Genomic DNA, 25,542 nt, shown 5'->3' with positions numbered 1-25,542 from the left:
TGAGAGTAAAGATTTTAGGTAGAGTAACTGAAGCTTTTCCAATAAAGATAGAGTTACATCAAGGATTAGCTATAAGTCCCTATATTTTTACCCTAATTATGAACGAACTCACTGCACACATTTAAGACACAGTACCGTGGTGTATGTTGTTTATAGATGATACTGGTTTTAGTAGATGAAATACGTGAAGGAGTAAATGATAAACTAGAATCTTGGCGAGACACACTAGAAGGGAAAGGTTAGGCTTTGTAGAATAAAGACATAATATATGAAATTTAAGTTTAGCAATATTAGACATAATGAGACAATTGTTAAGATCGGAGATAATGAGTTACTCAGAATCTAGAGTTTTAGATATTTAGGATTATTATTATAAAATGGAAGGATTGAGAGAGATGTCTTATATAGAATATAAGCTGGATGGCTGAAATAGAGGAGAGCGTTAGATGTTTTATGTGATTTTAAAGTATCTCTAAAACTTAAAGGGAATTTCTACAAAACCACAGTTAGACCTGCTATGTTATATGAGTTGAATGTTGGGTTATGATTCGAGCACATGAGCAAAAGATGAGAGTTACAGAGATGAGGATGCTAAGATAGATATGTGAACATACGAGAATGAACATAATAAGAAATGAGAGTATTAGAGAGAAAGTCGGAGATGCATCTTTTGAGAGAAAACTTCGAGAGACACGTCTAACATGGTACAAACATGTACTTAGATGACCAATAAATATTTCAGTTAGGCGATGTGAAACTATGACAAATATACATATTAAACGAGGAAGAGGGAGATCAAAAAAGACTTGGTTAGCAACAATAAAATAAGATAAAATTTATTTAAGTATATATGATGATATAGTAGGAGATAGAGTTCAATGGCGTAAAATGATCCATATAGCCGACCCCACTTAGTGGGATAAAGTTTGGTTGTTGTTATTGTATTTTTGAACGTGGCTCAGTGTTCTTTTTTCTTTAAAAAACGTATTAGTTAGTATAAGGTCATTTAATTTTGCAAAATCTAATATAGTTTTTCCTTCCTCATTTCTTATTCTAAACCTATGACTCCCATACACCTTATCATATTTTTCATTTTTCACACTGACATACCCATTTAGATCGTCTCTTATTAAAATCATTTCATTTGACTGAATATTTTATAATACTTCATGTAGGTTATCCTAAAATCTTAATTTGATATCTTCATCTAAATTCTACTTGACGTGTATATATGTTAATTATGTTCATACTTTCGTTTGTTACTACTATCTTGAGAGCTATAATTCTATTCTCCTTTCTAACTACTACAACAATGCTCACTTCATTTCTTATTTAATGAACCATAACTTAAAACCTGTGTTCTTTATCATCTTTGCCTTCTTGCCTACCCATTTTGTCTCTTGTATACACAAAATACTAATTCTTCTCCTAATCATCGTATTTACTATCTCCATTTACCAATTAGGGTTTCTATATTCCATGTTCCAAATCTTAGACTATTAATTTCCTTATGATGTTTGTTTTTATCCAACCTATAGCGTGAGGGAGATATAGCGGTCCTTGTCGATACGTCACAGTTGGACCTATAATGCGAACTCTTTCATTTTTATTACTCACCTGAGTTTTGGAGATGTAGTGGTCCTTACTGAGACGTTATGGTCGGACCCCAAAATGCTTTGAATAACTTAACATTAACATAATAGTTTAATTGATCCATTCATTGAACATTTGTCATAGTTTAATGTTGTTGACAACCTAATGCAATCCTTCTTTATCCAGGCTTCGCACTTTTTCAATCATTAAATTGCTAAGTTATTTAATCTTTTATTGATATATTGTTGAACGTAAATAGGATTTTATTAATTTTGATTTTGAAAAACTTATTTCTACTAAAGCTATACTAATAAGTATTCTATATGCTATCCATGCATTGGAAAAATAATTTTTTTTATAAAGTTTAATATCACAAGTGCTATTTTTAATTTTGGAATTATTATTTATTTTAAAACTTGTAATTCTAAAAATAAATTTAAACTATTAATATCAGATAACATATGTCATGTGTTAAAAAAATTTCAAGATTCAAACAATTTTCTTTTAAAAAATGTTTAGCAAGCAATTTTAACTTTGTAATGTCATACAAAAAATTAAAAATATTTTCATATATTTTAAATTATTTAAACCTACTTTGAAGTGAAGAATGATCAATAATATACAATAACAATCATGGTTTAAAGTGTCATGCCGAGACGTTCAAAATGGACAAAACATCTCGTTCCGCTCGATGACTGACACCGGCACGACCCCGGCACTAGCCCCGCGACAGGTGCGATGTGTTACGCGATCCCGTGGTCATAGCAGAGGGTCGATCGACCCTGCAACAACAGCGAAGGGGTCGCACGGCCAACGCGGTTGTGCCGAAGGAGTCACGCAATCCCCGCGGCCATGGCTGGTCGCGCAACCCCGCCACAACGCCAAAGTCTTGCGGGCTTGCGAGTGGTGTCGGATTTTATATATTTTTTTAATTAAACTTAGGTTAATTATTTTAATCAGCTCCTAACTATGATGGAGATAATCTAAAGAGACTTTATTAAACCTAATAAAATTATCTAATTAATTTTATATTTCATTTATTTTAATTTAAACATTATAATAAAATTTTTATTTATTTATTTGTCATTTTTCATATCTTTTCCTTTTTTTTAAAGATTATTTTTTATATTATTTATTTTTTAAATATTTATGTTAAATATTTTAGTTTTAATTAATATATTTTATATTTAAAAAATACCGAAGCTATATCAGCACGGCACGATACGGTACCGAAACTGTATCATTCCGATCCAGGACCGAAACCTCGTCATGGGTCGAAATTTTAAACCTTGACAACAACAATAACTAAGCCTTATCTCACTAAGTGGGGTCGGTTATATGAATCTTTCTACGTCATTGCGTTCTATTCCCTATTATATCATCATCTATATTTAAATAAATTTTATCTTCTTTTATCTTCTCTATCCCACTACGTCATTGGCCTTTTCCTCGTTTGATGTTTGTATTTGTCATAGTTTCACATCGCCTAACTGGACATTTATTAGCCGTCTAAGTAAATATCTATATTGATCCTGTCCGGAAGCTGAGTCGGACGAAGGCTGGTCGCGATGGCCTGGTTGTTGATGGAAAGTCGCGGGTGATCCGGCCCCCACGGGCGGCTGACGATGCTGCAGGTCCCTGCACACTCTTAGACAATCTCCCCCCCTCACGTTAGAGACCAGAACCCAGGGAAAAAGTCCTCGGGTCAGGCCCTCCGACGCTCAAGTCAGGTTCTTTTTCTCCAGAAAAACGCAAAGCGAAGGAAAAAAACTGACTCGAGCGTCGACTTTTCCCCGGTGTCTGCGTGGTGGGGAGATCGTCTGAGTGTGCGGGGACTGCGGCATCATCACCGCCGGTGGCGGATCACCCGCGACGTCGCGACCCATCCGACGCCCTACGGATCAGATTTGGCGCCGTCTGTGGAAACACAACGGCTGATCCGGGCGAAGATGGAGGACTCGGTGAAGTTCGGCAGGGGAGGATTAACGTTACCGTGGGGGGGTCGAGCTCTTGAGGAGGTCAGCGAGCGGCACGCAAAAACAAAGGGACGGTTCACGACCTGCTTTGGCGCGGCGTCGAAGAACCGGCTCAGTCTCCGGCGAGGGCTCGAAGAAAGCAACCGAAGAACTCCCGTGCCGTTCAGAGCCTCGCCGCGACTATCGTCACTGGATCTCGGCGTAGTCGAATAAAGAAGAGCGCAGCGTCGGTGGCGAAAGCTCTCACATCCACCGGGATTCGGGAAGGAAAAGCTATAATCTCGCCAAGATGCGCAAGATCCGGATGGGTACCCTTCTCGGCTCGGATCTTGAGGAAAACCTACGAGGGTTATCGAGCCCGACGTTGGAAATACGATGGAAGCAGGATCCGAAGGCGTCTGCGAAAGTTGAACGGTATGTTGTATCAATACGATGTTGTCGAAACGCCGAGTATTCCTACATACCTGTCCGGTTCGGTGCAGAAGTGGTTCGATGGATTGCCCCGAGTCCGTGATCAATTCTTGGATTTAAACGGCCTTCTACGCGTTTCGCGTGATCGTAAGTATCAAAACCGACCATTGCCTTTTTCGCTCTTAAGCGGGGCGACCGAGTCTGCGGCTTCGTGATCATCGGTGTGATAGCGTCCCCTCCGCCACCTCGGAAATCTTGACGCCTTTTCCCATGGATTGCTAGAAGAATTCTTGAGGACCTCGTGAAAACCCGCTCGAAGTTTTGATGATATGGTGGAAAACCTCTTGCTACGTGAAGTGGAGGAAGCTCAGGCAGGGAGGAAGGCGAAAAGGCGGTGGCTCTGGCAACCGACCGAGAGGAGAGCACCGCTCGGCCTCTTGGTAGCGTTGACCACTGCCCGCCGAGTCGAGACCGGCTCATGATTCTTTGCCACACTGCCTTGACACTGGACGAGGGAGTACCATGCATATCATCGGGTCCAGGGCCGATCTCGAATGCCCAGTCGCCGTGACTCAGGCGGCTGCAGGCGAGGCTTGCCTCCCAAGGTCGCGCCCAATCTGAGGATGGAGGAAGAGCGGGCGACGGGACGTGCTCGTCGAGACCCGGCCCGACCTAGCCGGTCCTTAACAGTGGTCCATGGAAGACCAAGAGATGTCGGGCCGGAGGCTACGAGAGATCGACATGATTTTAGGAGGCCTTGGGGACTGGTAGCCCGTAAGTCACGTGGTCGGCGTTATATGTGGGAGCTGTGGGGTGCGACCACGGCGTCGACCTGTCCATTGCTTTGGGCCAGAGACTTGAAGGGTCAGGCTAGCGATGCTCTCATGTCAGGCGATTATTGCTAACGGTAGAGTGGCTCGGGTCTTTGTGGATCTGGGAGCTCGGTCGATATTTTGTTTAGAGCTGCGTTCGAGGAGATGCAGATTGATCTTGTTGAGCTCCAACCCGTAACCACTTTTCTATACGGGTTCACGGCAACGAAGTCGAGCCCATGGGTCGGATCAGTGGCCGTATCCACGGCTGAACCACTGGTGCGCACGGAGGAGCACCTTTATAGTGGTAGACTCTCCTTCCTCCTGATGTCGTCACAGGAAGGCCTCTGCGTGAGTTCGGTAGTGTCTCTCTCATCGAAGATTAAGTTCGGTCCTGAGCGGTCGGAGAATCGAGGAGGCGGAAGGTGTCTCGTGGTTGCTACGTTGATATGGTCAGAGTGGAGGCACGAAAGCGGGAGGACTTAGGACGGTGGTGTGCTTTATCGAGGAGCCTCTGCTATTCTTGAGGAGCTATCCCTTGGGAAGAGATTCAGTTGCATCCTGTGAGTAGAGAACATCACTCGCATTGCTAGTGACTTACCACCGGAGCTTAAGTCGGAGCTGATGTCGATCCGATAGGGACGTTTTGCTTGGTCTAAGAACGCGAATCAAACCAGATGGCGAGCCTGGTGCGTTTAATACACGAAGCGAGCGGTCAGCGAAGAAGAGAAATTTCTCACGGCGAGAATAAAATTATCCATGAAGTGGAGTAGCTCGAGAGGTGGGACGTGTTCGAGAAGTGCAATTCCGTCTGGCTCTCTAACATTGTATTAGTAAAGCTAACAACAGTGGAGGTGTCGTTGACTTCCGACCTCATAAAGCCACCCCAGGATCGTTATCCTCTCCGCGGATAGATCGGATGGTGGACTCATTCCGGTGAGAGGATACGTGATGGGCGCTTATCAGGATATCGTGGATACCCTTAGCTAGGAGGATCGGAGAATCTTAGCCATACCGATGGTACTTTCTGTATCTGATCGTACCGTTTGGGCTTAGGAATCTTGGGGCCACTACGAAGGATGATGGGCAAAATCTTTCGGGAGCAGGCCGGGCGTTGAAGTCTATGTTGATGACATCTTGATCAGTCCCCAGGCGTCGATCCCAATAAAGATGTAGAAGAAACTGCGGGACTACGAGACATATGGTGTAAAGTGAATCCTCACAAATGTCCGTTCGGGGCGAAGGAGGAAGTTTACGATATCGGTGGTGAGCAGGGGATAGAAGCGATCTTGAGAAGGTTGAGCACTCAAACACGGATCCTCGGAATGAAGGAAGCGAAGGTTAGTAGGCGGGCCAGTTCATCTCAGTTGCGGATCGAGCCGCCCTTTTTAAAGTGCTCGAAGCGGCTAAGTTTCGATGGACGGAAGAGTGCAGGCCTTGAGGTGAGCGATACAGGAATCTTTACCATTTGTTGAACTTGTTGTTGGAGAACCCCTTTGGGTCTATTTATCAGCCACCCCCGAGGCCGTGTGTTAAAGAACAGGATAATGTACAATGACCAATGTATTTTTCAGCCATTTATTGAAAGGGGCCGAGTCTCGATATACGACCCTAGAGAAGTTGGTTTATGGACTTGTTCTTATGGCTCGGCGGTTAAGACCATACTTCCAGGCGCACCCTATCACAGTCTTGACTAATAGCACCATAGGAAGAACGCTGACTAATGTAGAAGTAGCAGGCCAGCTTATCAAGTGGGTAACTGAGATAGGAGAATACGACATACAGTACCAGCCACGCACAGCCATTAAAGCGCAGGCCTTGGCAGATTTTTTAACAGAGATTCATCAGACTAACTCTAAGGAAACTTGGAAAATCTATGTAGATGGGTTAGCAACTCACAAAGGAAGTGGGGTCGGGATTCTCTTGATATCTCCTCAAGGGGATATATTGCAGTTGGCTGTCAGGCTTAACTTCAGAGTCACTAATAACGAGGCAGAATATGAAGCTTTATTGGCAGGGTTGCAGGCATCTCGGCACGTAGGGGCCGCCCGGGTCATTATTTACTCAGATTCTCAGTTAGTAACTCAGCAAGTGGCTGGAAATTTTGAGGTAAACAGCGATAAGATGCAAGTTTATCGAGGAAGCTTATGAGAAGATGAGGAAAGATTTTAAAGAGGAAGATTGCAATGAAAATGAGCGGATGAATTGGCGAGATGGCGGCTCACGACCACTTGGGTACTTAGCGGATCTATAGCAAGACACCGCCTTATAGCGAGATAGATCTAAATAACACGGGAGGAGTAATTGATTGGAAGCGCCCGTAATAAATTTCCTCCGAAGAGTGCAGCCAACTTAGAAGAGCGTATGCTCGAGAGCAGGCCCGTTATTATTAGCCATGACGCCCGTTCTTATGTCGTGATTGGAGATGTTGTCTGAGTCTTTCTCGGACCTCCGCTCAAGTGCTTGAGTATGGAAGAAGCGGATCAGCCTTGCGAGATACACTTGGGGTCTTGTGGCATCACGCCGTGAGAACGCAGCTCGGAAAGTCTTCTTGGCCGAGTATTTCGGCTACCTAGAAAGGATGCCTGTGGTGAATACTTGTTTGTCCGTGCAGTATCGAACTTGTTGACCACCCAGGCTACGAGAACTTACATAGTGTCTTGTCCGTTTGACGATGGGGTATGGATATTGTGGGACCTTTCCGGTGGCTCTGGCGAGCGCTTTTTGTTGGTAGCAGTAGACTACTTCTCCAAGTGGGTGGAGGCGGAAGCTCTGGCCAGAATCACTGAAGATGCGGTGATCCAATTCTTGTGGAAGAATATCTTTTGCAGATTCGGTTTGCCTCATAAGTTAGTGTCGGACAATGGCAGACAATTTCAGGGACGCAAGATACAAAACTGGTGCAAGGGGTTCGGCATAACTCAGGCCTTTACTTTGGTGGCTCATCCTCAGAGCAATGGTCAGACAGAGGTGGTCAATCGAGAAATAGTGCGAGGGCTCAAAGTCAAGCTGGATCACACGGGAGGCAATTGGGTGGACGAGCCGGCATTTTGTGGCTTACATGACACCCGGAAAGTCAGTCGACACCTTTCCATTTGGTATATGCGATGAAGCGATGGTACCTCCGAGTCGGGATACCATCCGTCGGAAGAATAATGTATTAAGGGAACACGAGAGGCGGTTGGCGAACTAGATTTCATCAAATTCGGGAGCGAGCAGCGGCGGTATGGGCTTAAGGCGGAGGATGAGAACTATAATAGAAGGGTGATCCCCCGATTCTTCGGAGAAGGAGACCTAGTCTGGAAGCAGGTGAAGCCGTTAGGGAAGTGACAAAGTTGGCGCCGCAATGGGACGGACCATACAAAGTTATCAAGAAATTGGCATCGGGGGCCTATTATTTGCAGGATGCTCAAGGAAGGAAGCTAGACCGACCTTGGAGTGTTAACTACCTACGGCCCTATCGAGTTTGAGGGGTGCCGACTCTATGGGTGTAAGCCAGGTCGACCGAGGGTTCCAGAGACGGTAGGATAGTCAAGTAAAAATTCAAAGATACTCATGTACATGTAAAAATCTCATCAGTTTAAGCAGTTGGAACAAATCATTTGAAAGGAGCAAAGATCTCATCCGGAAAACCTTGGATGATCTTGTCCTGATCCAAGAAGTCTGCGGGAGGGATGGAGTTCAAGAAGTTCTATGCGTAAAGTTGTCGGATAACTCCAGCCGCCGTGTAGGGTACGGTTGCAGAAAAACGTGCCCCGTCCTGGGATAAAAACTCAGGAGAGCTCAGATATGACATTCGACTTTGAAGGCAACGATCACTCTCTCCTTCCCGATAGACTGCCAAGGCAGTAGATACTCCCGTCAGAGCCGCTCGAGACTGGGATAGTTCTGCTTTCAAAGCCCTCAGTTCAGCTGCTTGAGTTTCCGGTTGAGCTGCCTGAACCTCCAATTTCTTGTTCCTCTCCTGCAGAAGGGTATCCTTGGACTGTATTTCCTGAGCCTGGTGGGCTAGTTGTTCTTGATACCACACCTCGGATCGGCTCTCTCCTCCTTCAAAGCTTGGAGCTTATCTTTGACTGCGGGGACCTTTTACGGCGAGTGCGGTTGGTTAAGGCTTGGTTACTTTCATGATCATAACTAGCTTGGGGTGGGTCGTTCGATTCGGCTCTAATTCGGAGACTCTCTCGGGTTCTTTGCTTTCGATGGAGGTTGTGGAAAGATTGGTTCAGAACTAAAGATTCTGCATGAGTCTGGATGGAAGATATAATCTTCAGTTAAGCCAAATTAATAACAAGTGTAAGGTAAGGGGTACTTACTTTAGCCCAGGACTTTAAGAATCTATCCATATGGACTAATGGCAGTGCGCTATCCATTTGACTCATGCTCTCTGCCCACAAGCTGCCAAGATAGCCTTTCATCATTAGAAGGCTCGTGGGGACGTCATGCCGCCGAACTAAAGCAGTTTCAGAAGGGATAGTGGTTTTGTAGCGATAGCGGGTGGAGGAGGAAGGTTGAGAAGGGTCGACGGCAGAACCAGGAGGAGCCGGAGGTGGCCCGGGAATGTGCTCAGTTGGCGCTGTGTCATGACGCTCGCCTGAGCTGGTTTCCTCAGCAGGGGTAGGGGCAGAGCGGAATGCCACGGGTCTTCCCCTGTAGGGGTTGGGAGAGGCTGCCAGATAAATAAAACAAGAATGAAGAGGGGAGTGGTGTTAGGGCCAGTCACGGTGGCAGCGGGGAGCAATATGGTAGTAAAAGGAACAGGATCAAGCGTTTGTGAAGTCAGATCTGGTCTTCGACGCCGTCTGTGAAGCAGGGGCTAGTTGTTAGAGTCAGAATTATCAGAGCAAGGCTGACCCGTGAAAAGGTTGGAGCACCTCCCGGATGAGCCTCGACCCTGACGGGAGCGCGTCTGCAGGCCGGAGGCTCCTCGGAAGGCAGCGTTTGGCGGTGGTGGATCACGACCAGACCTCGGCTCGGGCGGCGGTGATGGAGAAGTGTTGTGTGAGGCGGTGTTGGTAGTATGCTGAGGCGCTTCTCCAAATGATGTGGATCCAAGTGAGGGAGTAGCCTCCTCTCGACCGCGCCGCAGTATTTCCAGATCACTGAGGGGCAAAGGCAGAGCCTCTGATGCGCGATACAAAACCTCAGCTGTGAGCACCAACACGAAAGGTCATTCTAACAGAGAAAATGATCGAAAGGGGGAGCTCAGCACGAACTTACCTAAGGAGTGTGGTGTTTCAGGAGAAGGGGGGCTCAGCCTGAAATAAGACAGTAGGTCGCCGGACAACAGTCTTGTTAGATTCAGGCGCCAATCCTCCATCTGAGTTGCAGCCATAATGAAGGGGAGGTCCATATGGAATTCTTCCAGTGCCGGAGGTAGAGGCAGCTCAGATTGACAATGCATAGGCTAGCTTGTTTCCTCTGGAAATCGGAGAAAAAAGAACTTTTTCCTCCAGTTAGCGCTAGGAGGAGGAAGAGGAGAGAAGAAAGCAGTGTAACTGCGAGCTTGGAAATAAAAAGGACCATCAGCGTGCCGAGCAAGAGCGAAGAAGCAGTGAAAAAGAGGAGCTGACCAAGAAACCTCACAAACTTCGCAGAGTATTACAAAGCCACACAAAATCTTTATGGAATTGGGAGTCAGTTTTTTTCATTCGCTTTGCGTTTTTCTGGGGAAAAAGGACCTGACTTGAGCGTCGGAGGACCTGACCCGGGGACTTTTTCCCTGGGTTCTGGTCTCTAACGTGAGGGGGGGAGATCGTTTGAGTGTGTGCAGGGACCTGCAGCATCGTCAGCCGCCCGTGAGGGCCGGATCACCCGCGACTTTCCGTCAACAACCAGGCCATCGCGACCAGCCTTCGTCCGACTCAGCTTCCGGATAGGATCATATATCATCTTAAACGTGTCTTGAAGTTTTTCCTCAATAGATGTAACTTCGGCTTTCTCTATAATGCTCTCATTTCTTATTCCGTACTTCCTTGTATGCCAACACATTCATCTTGATATCCTCATCTTGCAACTTCCATCTTCTGCTCATGTGCCCGAGTAATAGCCCAACATTTAGAGCCATATAATATAGCAGGTCTAATTGCCATTTTATAAAACTTTTTTTTGAGTTTTAAAGGTATTTTACGATCATATAAAACATCCGACGCTAACCTCCATTTTAATCATCTTGATTTATTCTATGTAAGACATCTCTCTCAATTCGTCCATCGTTTTACAAAAATGATCCTAAATACTTAAAACTCTCAGTTTCAGATAATTCATCATTTCTTATCTTAACAATTATTTCATTACGTACAATATTTTTAAATTTAAATTTCATATATTCTGTTTTTACTCTACTAAGCTTAAAACCTTTCACTTCTAATATTTCCAGCCAAGATTCTAGTTTAACATTTGTTCCTTCACGTATCTTATTTATTAAAACAATATCATCTGTAAACAACTTGCACCTGTATCTTGAATGTGTCTAGTGAGTTTGTCTGTAAAAAGATAGAGATTTAGAGCTTTGATGTAACCCTATTCTTATTGGAAATGCTTTGACGTTTTCACTCTGGTCGTTACATTTTCATACATATCCTTAATTAGCTTAATATATTTGTTACGTTAGTACCTCTCTTTTCTAGAATTCTCCATATAATTTTTCTTGGTACCGTATTATAAGTTTTTTTTGAGTTAATGAATATCATATGTAGATCTTGGTTTTGCTCTTGATACTTTTCAATTTGTTGTCTGAGAAAATATATAACTTTTATTGTTGACCTTTCAGATATGAATCTAAATTGATTTTCAGTCACCGTGATCTCCTTCCTTAATTTTTTTTCTATTACTCTTTCTTAAAGTTTCATGGTATGACTCATTAGTTTAATATCTCTATAGTTTGTACAATTTTATACGTTTCCTTTGTTCTTATATAAGGGAACTAGAGTACTTACCCTTCATTGATTAGACATTTTTTCATTTTCAATATCATATGAAATAATTTTGTAAGCTATTCAATATCATGTTTCTCTAAATACTTCCATACGTGGGATATCATTTGTTCCCACAGTTTTTCCATTTTGCATTCCTTTTAAAGTTTGTTCAACTTTTGAAGTTTGAATTTTACGATAAAAATTTAAATTTCTATACTTATTTGACCTACTTAAATTGCTTAGATTAAGTTGGTTACCTAGATCTTCATTAAAAGTTGATGAAAATATATCTTCCACCGCTCTTTTATTTCTCTATCATTTACTAGTACCCTATTGCATTCATCTTTAATACATCTTATTTGACTAAAATCTCTTGTTTTCCTCTATCTTATTTTAGCTATTTTATAAATGCCTCTTTCCTTTTCTTTTATATTCATGTTTCGTTATAATCGTTCAAAAGTTTCATTTTTTACTTCATTCATTGCTTTCCTCTTTCTTAGCTATTGGGTATTTTTTTAATTTTCCTCATTCTTATAAATATATAATTCCTTATAACTATTTATTTTTTCTTCACTTTCTCTTATACTTTCTCATTCTGCCACCAAGATTACTTACTTGGTAGTATATGCCCCTTTGACTCACTGAGCATACTCTTGATAACTATTTTTAATTTTAATACCATCTTATCCCATGTTATATTAGAGTTACTGTATATTTCATCTAATGTTTGAACTCTTATCTTCTCCTTAAACATGTTTCGCTACCCATCCTTTAACTTCCACCACTTAATTCTAGGAGTCATGTATATTTTCTTTCTATTGATACTATGATTAAGGCGTATATTCAATACTACTAACTTATATTGGGTAGTTAAGTTTTCTTCAGGGATAACCTTACAATCTTTACAAATCTTTTTATCCCTCTTCTTAACCATAAAAAAATAATTTGCGATTTATTATTACCATTTTTGAATGTTGTCAAGCATTTTGTTTTAAAAAAATGTATTAGCTATCACAAAATCCAATATAATTTTCCCTTCTTCATTTCTTGTTCCAAACTCATAACTCGCATGCACCCTATCATATTTCTCATTTTTCACTTTGACATGTTCATTTAGATCGTCTCTTATTAACATCATTTTATTTGACGGAATTGTAATACCTTAACTAAGTCGTCCCAAAATCTTGATTTGATTTAGTTTCTTCATCTAATCTTACTTGAGGTTCATATATTAATTACGTTCACAGCTTTTTTCGCCACTACTATCTTGACAGCTATAACTCTATCCCCTTTCTAACTAGTTGAACAACTTCATCTTTTAATGAACTATTTACAAAAATACCCACTTCATTTTTTGTTTTACTTAAAACCCGAGTTCTCTATTATTTTTGTCTTCTTGTCTATTCTCCTAATTATCATATCTATTACCTCCAATACTTTACTAGTGAGGGTTCTTATGTTCCATGTTCTAAATTTTAGACTATTAGTCTTCCTATAATGTTTGTTCTTATCCCACCTATGGTGTGAGAACTCTTGCTTATTTAACACTATACCCAAGCTCTCATGGAGATATAGCGGTCCTTGCCGATACGTTACAGTCAGACCTTGCAATGCGAACTCTTGCATATTTAGCACTATACCTAAGTTTTGGAGATGTAGCGGTACTTACTGAGACGTTACAGTCGAACCCTGCAACGTGTTTCTTCCGGGAAATAACTTAGCATTAGTATAATAGTTTAATGGATCAATTCATTGAGCATTTTCCATAATTTAATGCTATCTAGTAACTTAACGCAATCCTCCTCTATCTGGATTTAAGACTGGGTCATCGTGGGTAGAATTGATCAATAATATAATTAAAATAATTAATTTTAAAAAATTCGTGAAGTGAAAGTTTCACATCATTAGTTTCATTCTTATTAAATTGTTTTTTCTTCTAATTCTACATTTTTATGAAAATTTGGTTCTATATTCATTTTATTTGTAATTTTTTTTAGAAATCATAGCAGATATGAATTCATTTTCTGTATAAAAAAATAAAATAAGAAAAAATCTCTCACCTTCTAACTACTTAGAGGTCGACTATAAACTGACTCTCCCTTAATATAATCTGAGGACGGACTGTAAGGGGCGCATGGAGTGAATTTAATCACCTTTTGTTATAATTAAAAAAATGAAATAAGACCTTTTAACTAAACTAATACAATAGTAATATTCATATCTTTATATTGTAAAAATTTAGTGACAGTGAATACAAGAAAAAATCTAAACAATAAATTTTTTCCAATCTATGTACTAAAGAAATTGCTTCACCTTTTATTTTAGGATGTTTCTACAAATTTATATAAAGCATCTCTTAATTGTATAGTTTGATATTTTATTGCTTTAGCATTTTTAAGATGGGTTTCCCAATACATTTGTGACAATGGTTTAAGAGTTAAATTAGAAATATGATCTTATAAAATTTTTTATCTTTTTGTATAAGAAGAAATTAATGAGTAAATACGTTATATAACACCAAAAATATTATAGCATTAAGATAAGAATTAGTCATATCACAAATACTAAATTAAGATTATGACAACACATGATGTATAAAAAGCTCTAGAATTTATTTCTAACCATCTCTTTTGTACGCTTTGTTTTTTACCTTTCATATTAGACCCATTATGATATCCTTATCCTCTTATGTCATTTACATCAAGTTCAAAATTTTTTATTATAATAATAAGCGTATCAAAAAGACATTTTTCTAATGTATCATTTACGTTTTAAAATTCTTCTATTCAATTGGACTTGTTGAAATATCTAGACATCTTAATATAAGAGACATTTGTTATTGATGACTTATATCTGGAGTAAAATTAAGTATAATTGAAAAGTATTTTGCTTCTTTATTTTTTTAATTATAATACTTTTTATTTTTAATTCTAACATATTTATTAACTTATTGTATATATTATGATTTAGATAATAATTATGAATTTCAAATAGGTTTAAAATGTTCTTAGATCAAATTTTGTGATCATTTTAATTAAATCTAAAATAAATTCATTGTTATCTTCGTAAATCTTCTCATTTGCATCATGAAATACCAAATTAGTATTTTACAAGATTTTTAACTATAGTAATAATTTTTATTAATAGATTCCTCCCATGCTCTTTTTCCTTATTTATTAAGAAAAAAATTAAAATACTCTTTTCTTTTTTTTAAGATTCCTCCAATGCTTTTTTTCCTTATTTATTTGTTCTTGTAAATTTTGATTGGTTTGATTTTTAAGTAATTTCATTTCAACATCAAACTAAATATTCATGTTTATAATACGTTCATTGCTTGTTTCATGACTTTTAAACTTGATACTAAGATTTTTCCAATCTCGACATCCTTCGTTTCTTAACTGAATTGTAATTGATTTTTATTAAATAATTTATAATAAAATAAAATACTTTATCTAATTTTTTTTTTAGTATATTAGCCATCTCTTATTGAGTTTTTTTCTATTTGGTAATTTTCGAATATAATGAACAGTAAAAAATGTCTTCAATTTTTATTATCTGGAAAACATAATTGGTTTCTCTAATTGAAACTTTTTTCAACTAATAAATCTATTAAATTTATATTTATTATTTTCCATTGTATTGGATCATATATATTTTAAATAATAGTTTTATCAATATTATTAAAAAATTTATTTTCAAACCTATTAATTCATTTGTTTTTGAATTACTTATCTTCTTCATTAATATTAATATTTGATAAATTATATTTGTGATCTTTAGAAAATTTTTGACATAGAGTATTATGTTATAGTGAAAATTCAATTGGTTTTCTATTTAAATTTTCAATTGTATTTTCTGAGTTTTGATTTTTAGTATTAGTAACAGATTTCTGAAGTGTATAAAATTTTCTATTCTTTTTTTTTTCATACGTTTTGTATATCATAAATTATTTTTTTAGTAGATATATTTATATTCAATATAAAAAAAAGTAAGTATAGATTCCTATTATTTTATCAAAATAATTGCTTAAAATAAAGGAACAATGAAACCTAATTTATGCCGTATACTTTCAATTTAATGATATTTTAAAATTCGGTTATAACTTGCACAAATTTAACAAAAGAATAAATATCACGCCTCATAGGAGTCCCTGTCAGGGGTAAATCCGACAACATCTTCCCTGTACCAGTGACAATCTAAATCATATATACATCAATAAACAAAATACATCAGCCCACACAGTTGGAATATATACACAACCACGCAGTTATATATATTAAATAGCCCGCACGGCTGTACTAAAAACACAACCACGCAGTTATATATATTAAACAACCCACACGGCTACACTAAAAAAATAGCAGAAAAACAAACGGGAAGCCATACAACCAAAACAACACAATGCGTGCCGGCACGGCTTAAACACAAATACAATACCAAAAACAATAAAATAGCCATATGGCTAAACATCAATATAAAGCTAAATTAATAAAGAATATATAAAAGAAATCAAGAGCGAGGTAAACCGTCTTCTGATGTGACGTGGGACCGGCAGACAAGATACTCCAAGCGACACGACATATCTATGTGCTAACCTAAAAACAACAGGAAAAATAAGGGGCAGTGAGTTCAACAACTCAGCGGGTATCGAACTAACATGCATAGTAAGATATAGCTATCAGTAATAATCATGGACTATAGTCTCCTGAACAATAACAGGTAATGCAAAACTGAACAACAGAAGAAGAACTGTACTCACCAGGACCTCCTATCCTGACATAAGGGTGGGAACCATACCAATAAATGCAGAGTCATCAAACCAAATATATCATGTCTCCTGTATGCATGCCAATCATATGCAATCACCAAAATGTAACATCCAAAATGCAGTATCCAAAATGCAGCAAGCACAAACAATAAATGCAATCCATGCATATTATGCAAATGACATGGTCACCCCTGACGTCTATCAGCCACCTCACACGCGATGGTGAGGCTGAGTGGGTAGAGCTATGACAACTGTGCACTCTGCCATCACTACTCCTGAGTGACCGAGTGGACAGGTGCTGTCGGAGTACACCTATCCTCCTATCTCAAACAGAGAAGGGGAGCCAAATCTCTCATCTCCCTATGCTATAGTCAAGAAGAGGGATCCCTGCCCACTACCATGCTGCAGTCAATACTACTCATGAGCGGACCAGCGGAGCCTGATATAGCAAAACTGCCACACACCTGCCTGATAAACACTAACCCATGAGTGGTTGTGTGTGCAGATCATGTAACTGGCGATTTGCTCAATAACAATGGAGCCGACAATCGCTCAGCATGCAATCATGCAAAATGATGCATGACACTAAAGCATATAAACCCTGAAAAATACCAGCTTCCTCATAATGTGTACTAGAAAGGAAACTAAGTCCATAACAATGATCTAGGTACACATGCCAGAAAATAAACCTAGATACACATGCCAAGTGGTAAACTAGTAGATAGACCTATATCCGGTATTGCATTGTATGTCACTACTTCTATGAACAAAAGTACACGTGGTAAGAATCAAGAAGACATAAGCAGAAATTCACAACAGATAACACTATAGGCATACTACAGTATCAAGTAGTGACATACCAAAGCAGATAATAACATAACCATTACTACTAGTTATAACCTACTAAGCATATCAGAATGACAGTATCAAAAGAGATAAGTCAAAGGTACCCGCCTTAAAAGAAGGTCGTATCTGATAGATCCCACGTCGAGACGCTTGTCTCGAATCAACGTCCTACAATTCATATAATATATAGTTTAGCTAATCATATAAGCAATAACTAGCTAAACCCAGACCCAAACTAATTAGGGAAACCCTAATCGAATCATCCATGAATCCTTTTATCCTTTCAATCATAATCTACAATCCATTAATCCATTTAATACAACCTAATCAATTTTTTACTGTCCATTATACCATCTACTAAACATCATGAATCAACTCAACATAATTCATCCACTTTAATTAATTCAATCCACAATCACTCACCACTAGTCCAATTTAGAGTATAAATGAACTAAACTTCAAAACTTACCCAAACCTGGATGCTTCGCTGTTGACTCACAGCCGGAAAGTGTGTGCTGCTGGACATTGAAACCGCGCAAGGTGAAGTTGTTGATTTCCCAAATCAATACCCTAGATCAAAATCAATACATCCTCAATTGAGCACAATACCAAATTCTTAATCCACAACGTTTATATTGCCTGCTTACCTAATCAACAGTACCTACCTCTTCCAGCGATGGCTCATGGTGATCGACGAGTCCACTGAGATCTTGATCTGGCTGTCGTAAAGCCACCTATGGTCAATATCTAGCTACGTCCAGTCGTATCTGGCTATAGGGGAGATCAGAGCCAGGGTTCGGGGAGGTGGAACATGCGGCTATCGGCCTCTGGTCAGGGTTGTCGTCGACAGATCGAGGATAGCGGCGTCTACCAATTGGAACTAGGGCTTGGATCCTTGCTCTTGGCTGAAGACCAACCTGTGCAGAGGTGGCGACTCAGATCGGGAAGACGAGAACTCGACCAGTAGTGGATCGGGAGCTAGGGCATAGTCAAAAGGACGTGGATGCTTGGCTTCCGATGAGGGGAGGTTGGGTGGCGCGCAGGTGGCTAGCGACCGGTGTCGGGTCGTGGCGGTGGGCTGCAGCGCGAGAGAAAAGGGAGGATTGGTGAATCCAACTAGGGCAGAGGGGAGACGCTCGGTGGTGAAGATGGGAGAGAGAGCGACGACTGAGCGTCGGCCGTATGCGACGTTATCGAGAAAAAGGCAAGGGCGAAGGAAGAAATCGGGGAAGGAGAATATAAGGAAGAGGGAGGAGTCGGCGTGTCGGTTGGGGAAGATGAAGAGGAGAAGAATCGGGGAGGGGTTCGACGAGATTGAGGGAAGAAGAAAGGATCGGGAGAAAATAAGGAAATAAAAGAAATAAAACCTAGGTTTTCTAATTAAACCTTATGTTAATGGAATTAATCAACTCCTACTTAAATGGTATTCCAAACAACTTTTTCCCAAGCCTATAATTTCATTCCCTTAATCCTGTCATACGAGCTCCGAAAAATTTTCAGAAAATTCTTAAAAATTCCGTTACGGTTATTCGTCCATTAAACCCTATTATTTGGTTACAGTATTTTACAAAATAAATATTAATTTTTATTTTGATTGATTAGGATGAACACCTATGGCGGGAGCTTCCTTAAGAGGCTGCGTATAATGGATTCTTCTCCGGGATCCCGTATCGCGAGAGATTCGTCCACCGGACTGCTATTTTTTTTAGAATGAACACCTAGACGAATAATCAGTCCAAATTTTTTTAAAAAATATATATGAGGGATTATTCTCAAACATTAAAAATAATCTCTAAGTTTCAAATTTTTTAGAATGATAAGTTAAATACTATGATTAATAAAAATCTATGAAAACTGACCTTAAACCCTAAATTTTCCATTAAAAAAATATGAAGAATCTGAAAGTGGTTATTTTTTTATTTATGTAAAAAAAGAGAGGAAAATATCAATTTGATGTTTAAAAAGACTAGCATTCTACTTTGCATCGAATGCATAAGGAATGTCTATTTCTTGTTCTTATTGAGGAAGAAGAAGCAAGAGCGAGAAAAAGAGATTAATGATGAAGGAGGAAAGGATGTCCTTTGAGAGTATCACCGGCGATGGAGTGGAAATGTACAAAATCATTGATGAGAGAGGAGAAGAGTGTGGAGCACCAGCAAGAGAGGGGAAGGGTATGAGATCACCAACGGCTATGAGGGAGCACGTTTTTGAGAGATCAATGCGGAAAAGAAAAAAGTTGATTAGGTTTTAAAAAATAAGGTATATAATTAAAAAAACTACAACAAATAAAATTAATATAATTTAAAAATAAAAATAGATATTTTCTTTAAAAATGAATAAAAATAATATTAAAAAATTAAACATGATGGGCCCCAAAAGATTATGATAGAGGAAAATTATGTGGAGAATTTTATAAATGAAAGGTGTTAGTGTAGCGTATTTTGAAACGATTAAGCATATGTATGAGAATGTAATGATAAAAGTGAAGACTTTAAGCGGATTAACTAAAACATTTTCTATAAAGTTAGGGGTATATCAAGGATCAATTCTAAGTCCATTTTCTTTTTATACTAGTTGTGAATAAATTCATTGGACACATCTAAGACAAGTTACCATGCTATATGTTGATTGCAGATGATATTATTTTAGTCGACACATGAAGGAATAGGTACTAAACTTGAATCTTGGCTGATAATATTAAAAGTAAAAAAATTTAAGCTTAGTAGAGTAAAAATAGAATATATAGAGACCTTTAAGTATCTAGAATTATTTTTTGCAAAAGGATGAAAGTGTTAATAGAGATGCTTTACATGAGATACAAATGAGATGGTTGAAATAAAGGAGAATATCAAGTGTTCTTTGTGATTGTAAACTACCTTTAAAGCATAAAGGGACAGTTAAACATGTATATGAAGTATATGAAATTGAATGTTGAGTTATGAATTGAGCACACGAGCATAAAATGAAAGTTACTGAGATGAGGATGCAAAGATGAATGTGCTGATCTATGAGGAATGACAAAAGATATACGAATATTAGATAGAAAATCTCGGTTGCGCCTATAAGAAAACTGAAAGACCTATTTAAGATGATATGAATATGTTTTTAGGTGATCAATAAATATTTTAGTTAGGCGATGTGAGACCAAAGAAGTCTTGATTTACAATGATAAAATAGGATAAAATTTATTTAAATATTGTTGAGAATATAGTAGGGATCTAGCCAAATGACGTAGGATGATTCATATAGCTAACCCCACGTACTGGGATAAAAGCTTTTGTTATTGTTGGTGACTAAATCCATTAAATTGATTAGTTTTATGAGTTAATTGTCGGCTAAAATGATATCGGCCTAAAATATGCTATATGGTCTACATATCTTTAACATGATTGCATATGGACTCGAATTGCATATTTTTTATACCTCATGGCATCACATTATGCTGAAGTCTATATGCAGTCAACTTAAATATATGCTTATGCATCTCTTTATCTCATGGTACACTTTCTAAAATAATGATTGCATCATACAAATTATGATATTAAGCTCTGCTAGGTTGTTTTTCTGGTGGTATGATATGACAGGTTAACATTTGCTTCATGTTAACATTATATTCTTTGCAGCATTGGATCTGCTGCCATCATACTTTATTTTCAAAAGCATGCAGGTAAAACGATGGCTATTTTGTAATATCAGCTTTAATGCTAGTAGTAGAAATACACTGATAATCCTTTGATTTACTACAGTAAATGTGGCCGTCTCTTAATGATAGACAAATCATTAGCTTTGCTTTAACCTCCTGTTCACCATGCCTATTGGGAAACCACTGTAACCAATTCTAGCTGGACAGAATTGGCTCAAATTATGGCTAACCAACCAGTTTCTGCTTATCATATTGGGTGCTCAGCTGGTAATGCCCGAGAAAATTAACACTGTGCAACAATGTTCATCTTGTTGTGTTCCCATTGTTGATCCACTTTGTCACTTCTGAGATCTGTCCTAATATAATGCTACTGGTAAGCATTCTCAGAGACTTTTCTTTTTACCCTTGGAATGACATTTTTAGGTCTGATTTTTTTTTCAGTTGTGGAAACTTAGTTATGATAATAGATCTGCGTACATTTTCTTTTATTTTCTTCTGTGCCATTGTGTTTCCAGTTATTATATGATCAAGTCACTTGAATGAAATTAGATGCAGGGAACTTGCTATGCTCATCTTTTCATCTTAGCTACTATTTTCCTATTGAAATTTGTACAATTTCTCATTTGTCATGGACCATATCTCTTGGCTGTTTTTGTGATCAAGTGTTTTCTTTTGAAATGTATATTTATTTATTTTATTTATTTTTACATATTCTAATGAATAATATGCTTTGTTTGTTCGGGACCGAAGGACCTGAGAGTAATTTTGTAAATATTCTAGGATTTGATCATCACATGTCCAAAATTTGATGACTATATAGGTATTGGAGACTTAATTAGATGTAAGATTCTCTGTTCATTTAATATGATATCAGAGTCATAAGCTGACACAACACTTGTACATGTTGTGCTAGAGTTCGCAGCTATCTTGGTCTAGGTGGAAGCATTCTAATATAACCCTACATTTAGTGGCGGATCCAGGAATTCAAGTATGGAGTGACAATCATGATAAACAAGGAGCGGTATCCTCCATCTCCACCAGTAAAACCCCATAATACTAGGGGTTCCACCGCCAGCAAGGGGGGGCGACCGCCGATGCCGCCCCCCCGGATCCCCCCTGCCTACATTTGTCTCATCTACTAGTTCTGGGGTTGAGAAAATTGACAAGACACACTTGCACGACACAACTCATCTTGCAATTTGCCAGTTTAGATATGAAGTATAATTAAAAATACAATATAATATTTTATTTAAAAATTCGGTATAAATATAAAGTATATAGCATATATGTTATAACATATAATTAATTACATGGATTATATTTTAAAATTTTCTACATAATTCAAAATATATATCATATTGCTTGAATATAAAATTTACTTTAAGTTTATTAAATGGATCATGCCATTTAATCTATTTATCCTTGATGATAAGGTGGTGGAGAAGTGCCCATGCTAGAACTGCTGTGCTTCTAGATTTACCCGGTGGGTGAACAGGGAGAAGACCGATCACTTCCAGGATTAGCTGGACCCAATACTTGGATTAAAAAAATGTATGTAAGATATAATTTGCTAATTATAGCCATGCCTGGCTCACAAGTAGGGTCTGAGGTGGTAAACTTGTTTGAGGCTTGACCTCACATTTAGGTGTAATAGTCCTATCAAAAGTTCAATTTCTCCGTTGACCGCCTTTTGCCATTGTCCAAGCATGACCTACTCTCAATAGATCCAATCGTCTCAAGCTTGACAATCATAATATATGGTCAGGCCATATGATTTTAAAAGATTTCTCATTATTGAGTCTACATGGGAAAAGTCATTTATCTTATATAGTTACTGGGCGATATTTGTGTTCTGCAGTAAGCTAGCTTATGCAAATGCCTCAGAAGTGTCATTAGGAAGCAATGTTAAGAAGCTTGCAATATATTAAAAAGATCTCAAAGAAAATGTCTACTCTATTGGAAATATGGATATAAAATATTAGAATTTTTTCTTATCCTATTGATTTAAGTCTATATGTATACTGGAGTCAATCTATAAGAAACAAAGCATTGTAGCACAGTCCAATGCTGAAGCAAAATACAGGGTAATAACACAATTTATGACATGCAATGGATCAAGTCTTTATTGATGACCTTAGTCTTACTATTATTGAATTAATAAATATGCACTGCAACAATTAAACCACCTTTCATATTGCAAATAATCCTGTGTTCATTCCATGAACACATTAATTAAATTGAGATTGGCTGCCATTTCGTCTGAGATGTCTTATGTCTTAGAAGTTCATCACGCCATATACTTTTACCTGCTACTTGATTTATGTGTATGTAACAAGTTTAGATATACATGCTTTAGTTTGAGGGAAGTGTTAGATTAATCAAGGAGCTTACTTTTAAGACATAATCTAATATAATGCCTAAATTTTAGATAAAATTAGTTATCCCTCATCATCATCATCAAGCTGTATTTCCCAAAACTATAAAATTAGTCACCGATAAAGGATACAAAGACAAATTGTGACATTATCTTTCAACATAATAATTTTGCACCGGGTTTTGAACTTCTATCATACAGCTTCTGTAGAGCAAGGATTTCAATACCAGAGGTAACTTTGAACACTAGACCAAGCATCAATGTGAGCTATATGCTAGTGTGAATTAATTCATGTGTTGCCTGCAACAGAGGTTTGATTCCATTTCATTGCTTGAATGAACTAACTTGAAATGGAATGCTTGTTTTCTGAGAATGATAATGTCTACCAGTCTTTCTAGAATTGAACATATGGAATGCACATTTAACTTTCGGCACATAGTTGAATTATCTACCTCTAACGTTATGCATAAAATGAAAGGGTATTTTCTAAAGAAACCAAATATCAGAATATAAGTAATTATTTGACTTATCATTCCATTCTATTTCATTTCTGATTCTATTTATGTGCATTGTATTATAACTAAGGTCCTCATGGCATTTTCGCAACTTGGATTGTCATTTGAAGATCATCTAGCAAGGTCTCTGTTTTTGAAATGAGTTGGCAACTTGCAGATTTTAGTGTTTTTCCTCGTCAAGCTAACAAAATGTGGTCCAACAACTATCAACAGAAGTAACATTAAAGCTTGATGGACCTGCTCCTCTTGTTAGTAATTGAATTTCATTATTCTAATTAATGAACAATTTCAGTCATAGAATAATTTCATTATAACAAAGGACCCTTCCATTGACTGTATAATCCCTGTCACTGTTTCTGTTTTGAGCATAAACTTATCAAATGTAGCCAAATCCTTGTGAAGCATAATGCAGGAGTCATCTTTTAGGTTTATTGAAGGTACTTGAAATGGAACCACTCAAGAGGAGGAAGGGGACAATATTGATTGCTGAATTGACTTATGATTCTTGTTTTCGCTAAACTACTTTTTGATTAATTGTTTATTGAGATGACATCACCAAAGTCACTTTCTTCTTTCTTTGGCAATAATTAACAGTTGTTGCAATTTGAAATTTAGTTTGTAACGAAAGAAATGCACACTTAATTGAATAGTTTAGAACCATAATGACAGAAAACAAACATGAACCATGTGGACCCTTGACATGACTACTTTCTTTATGCCTCTACAAAGGAAGTTGATTAGTCCCTCTTGGCTCTTGCTATCGAGAAAGGTAATCTTCTAAAGTTGACTGAATAACCTACATTTTGTTGTATCTGTTGTGTTATCTGTTTTTTTAGGTGGTTAAAAGTTTTACACTTTTTTTCATTACCATTTCAACTTTTATGCTTGTATTGTCTTCCTCCGAGTCCTTGAAAGTATTAAGTTATATGCTTATGGGCTTCTAGATAAGATATATTTGGATATTTTATATATGGTTTACCGAGTTTTGTTCATGGATCTTAATGAGAGGGGAGATTATTATCTTAGATCATAACTTTCAGGAACTAAATATGATTAAAAATTTTAGGTCAATCATCCATTTGTAGAAGAATCATTTAGGAAGAGTATATACAAACTTCTCTTGAGGAATCCTATTTTTCTTAGTACATATATATTATTACATGCTATGTCTGATCCTTTCACAGTCCTGTTATCGTACTAGATTTGTTGCATTATTAAAAATTCTCATGAAATTTTAGTTTGAAGTTCCTCTCAAACTCCCATACAACATAGTATTATTAGTTATTTTGTTCAATCAAGAATTTATTTGATAGTGAGAAGTGAGAAATGATAAGTTCCATAGCTTGAGTGTAGACCCCACACAAATGTCATCAAAATGTCTATCCATAATCCATGTCAATCATTAGCGCCTATCCATCTGTTTAGCATTTAGGAGTCTGAATTATTGAAATGTGCACATAACATACATCAAGTTGACCTATTTCCAATTTGTTTTATCCAAGCGATAGGTTGATATACTTGGAGCACGCTGGGCATTGCTCTGAAAAACCAGTCATTGCTATTGTTTCTTGGTATTTATCACTTTTCCACACAATGAAAAATCAAATATATATTTTTTTCATTTTTCAAGACTATCATATATTATGAGCCCCACTGCCGGGAGGTTTATCTGTCTCTATCTGTGCTA

The 25,542-nt window shown here is 38.0% G+C and overlaps 1 protein-coding gene across 5 annotated transcripts in view; it reads left to right on the top strand.

The window, feature by feature from the left end:
- Positions 1 to 24,901, top strand: part of LOC122029745 (mediator of RNA polymerase II transcription subunit 27-like) — a 68,666-nt gene extending 43,765 nt beyond the window's left edge. For 2 of the 5 annotated variants that reach the window (XM_042588862.1, XM_042588863.1), the window contains exons 6-7: positions 20,947 to 20,990; positions 21,070 to 24,901. In XM_042588862.1, coding sequence (XP_042444796.1) covers positions 20,947 to 20,990; positions 21,070 to 21,118 — 93 coding nt within the window. In that variant the 3' untranslated portion in view covers positions 21,119 to 24,901. The remainder of the gene's footprint in view (positions 1 to 20,946; positions 20,991 to 21,069) is intronic. The other 3 variants (XR_006125172.1, XR_006125173.1, XM_042588860.1) reach the window with 3 other exon arrangements.
- The last annotated feature ends 641 nt before the right edge of the window (positions 24,902 to 25,542 follow it).

Source organism: Zingiber officinale, chromosome 10B (genome assembly GCF_018446385.1).
Source record: "Zingiber officinale cultivar Zhangliang chromosome 10B, Zo_v1.1, whole genome shotgun sequence".
Taxonomy (NCBI): Eukaryota; Viridiplantae; Streptophyta; class Magnoliopsida; order Zingiberales; family Zingiberaceae; genus Zingiber; species Zingiber officinale.
Note: the sequence above shows the minus strand (reverse complement) of the source record. Positions and strands in the feature narration are given on the sequence as shown.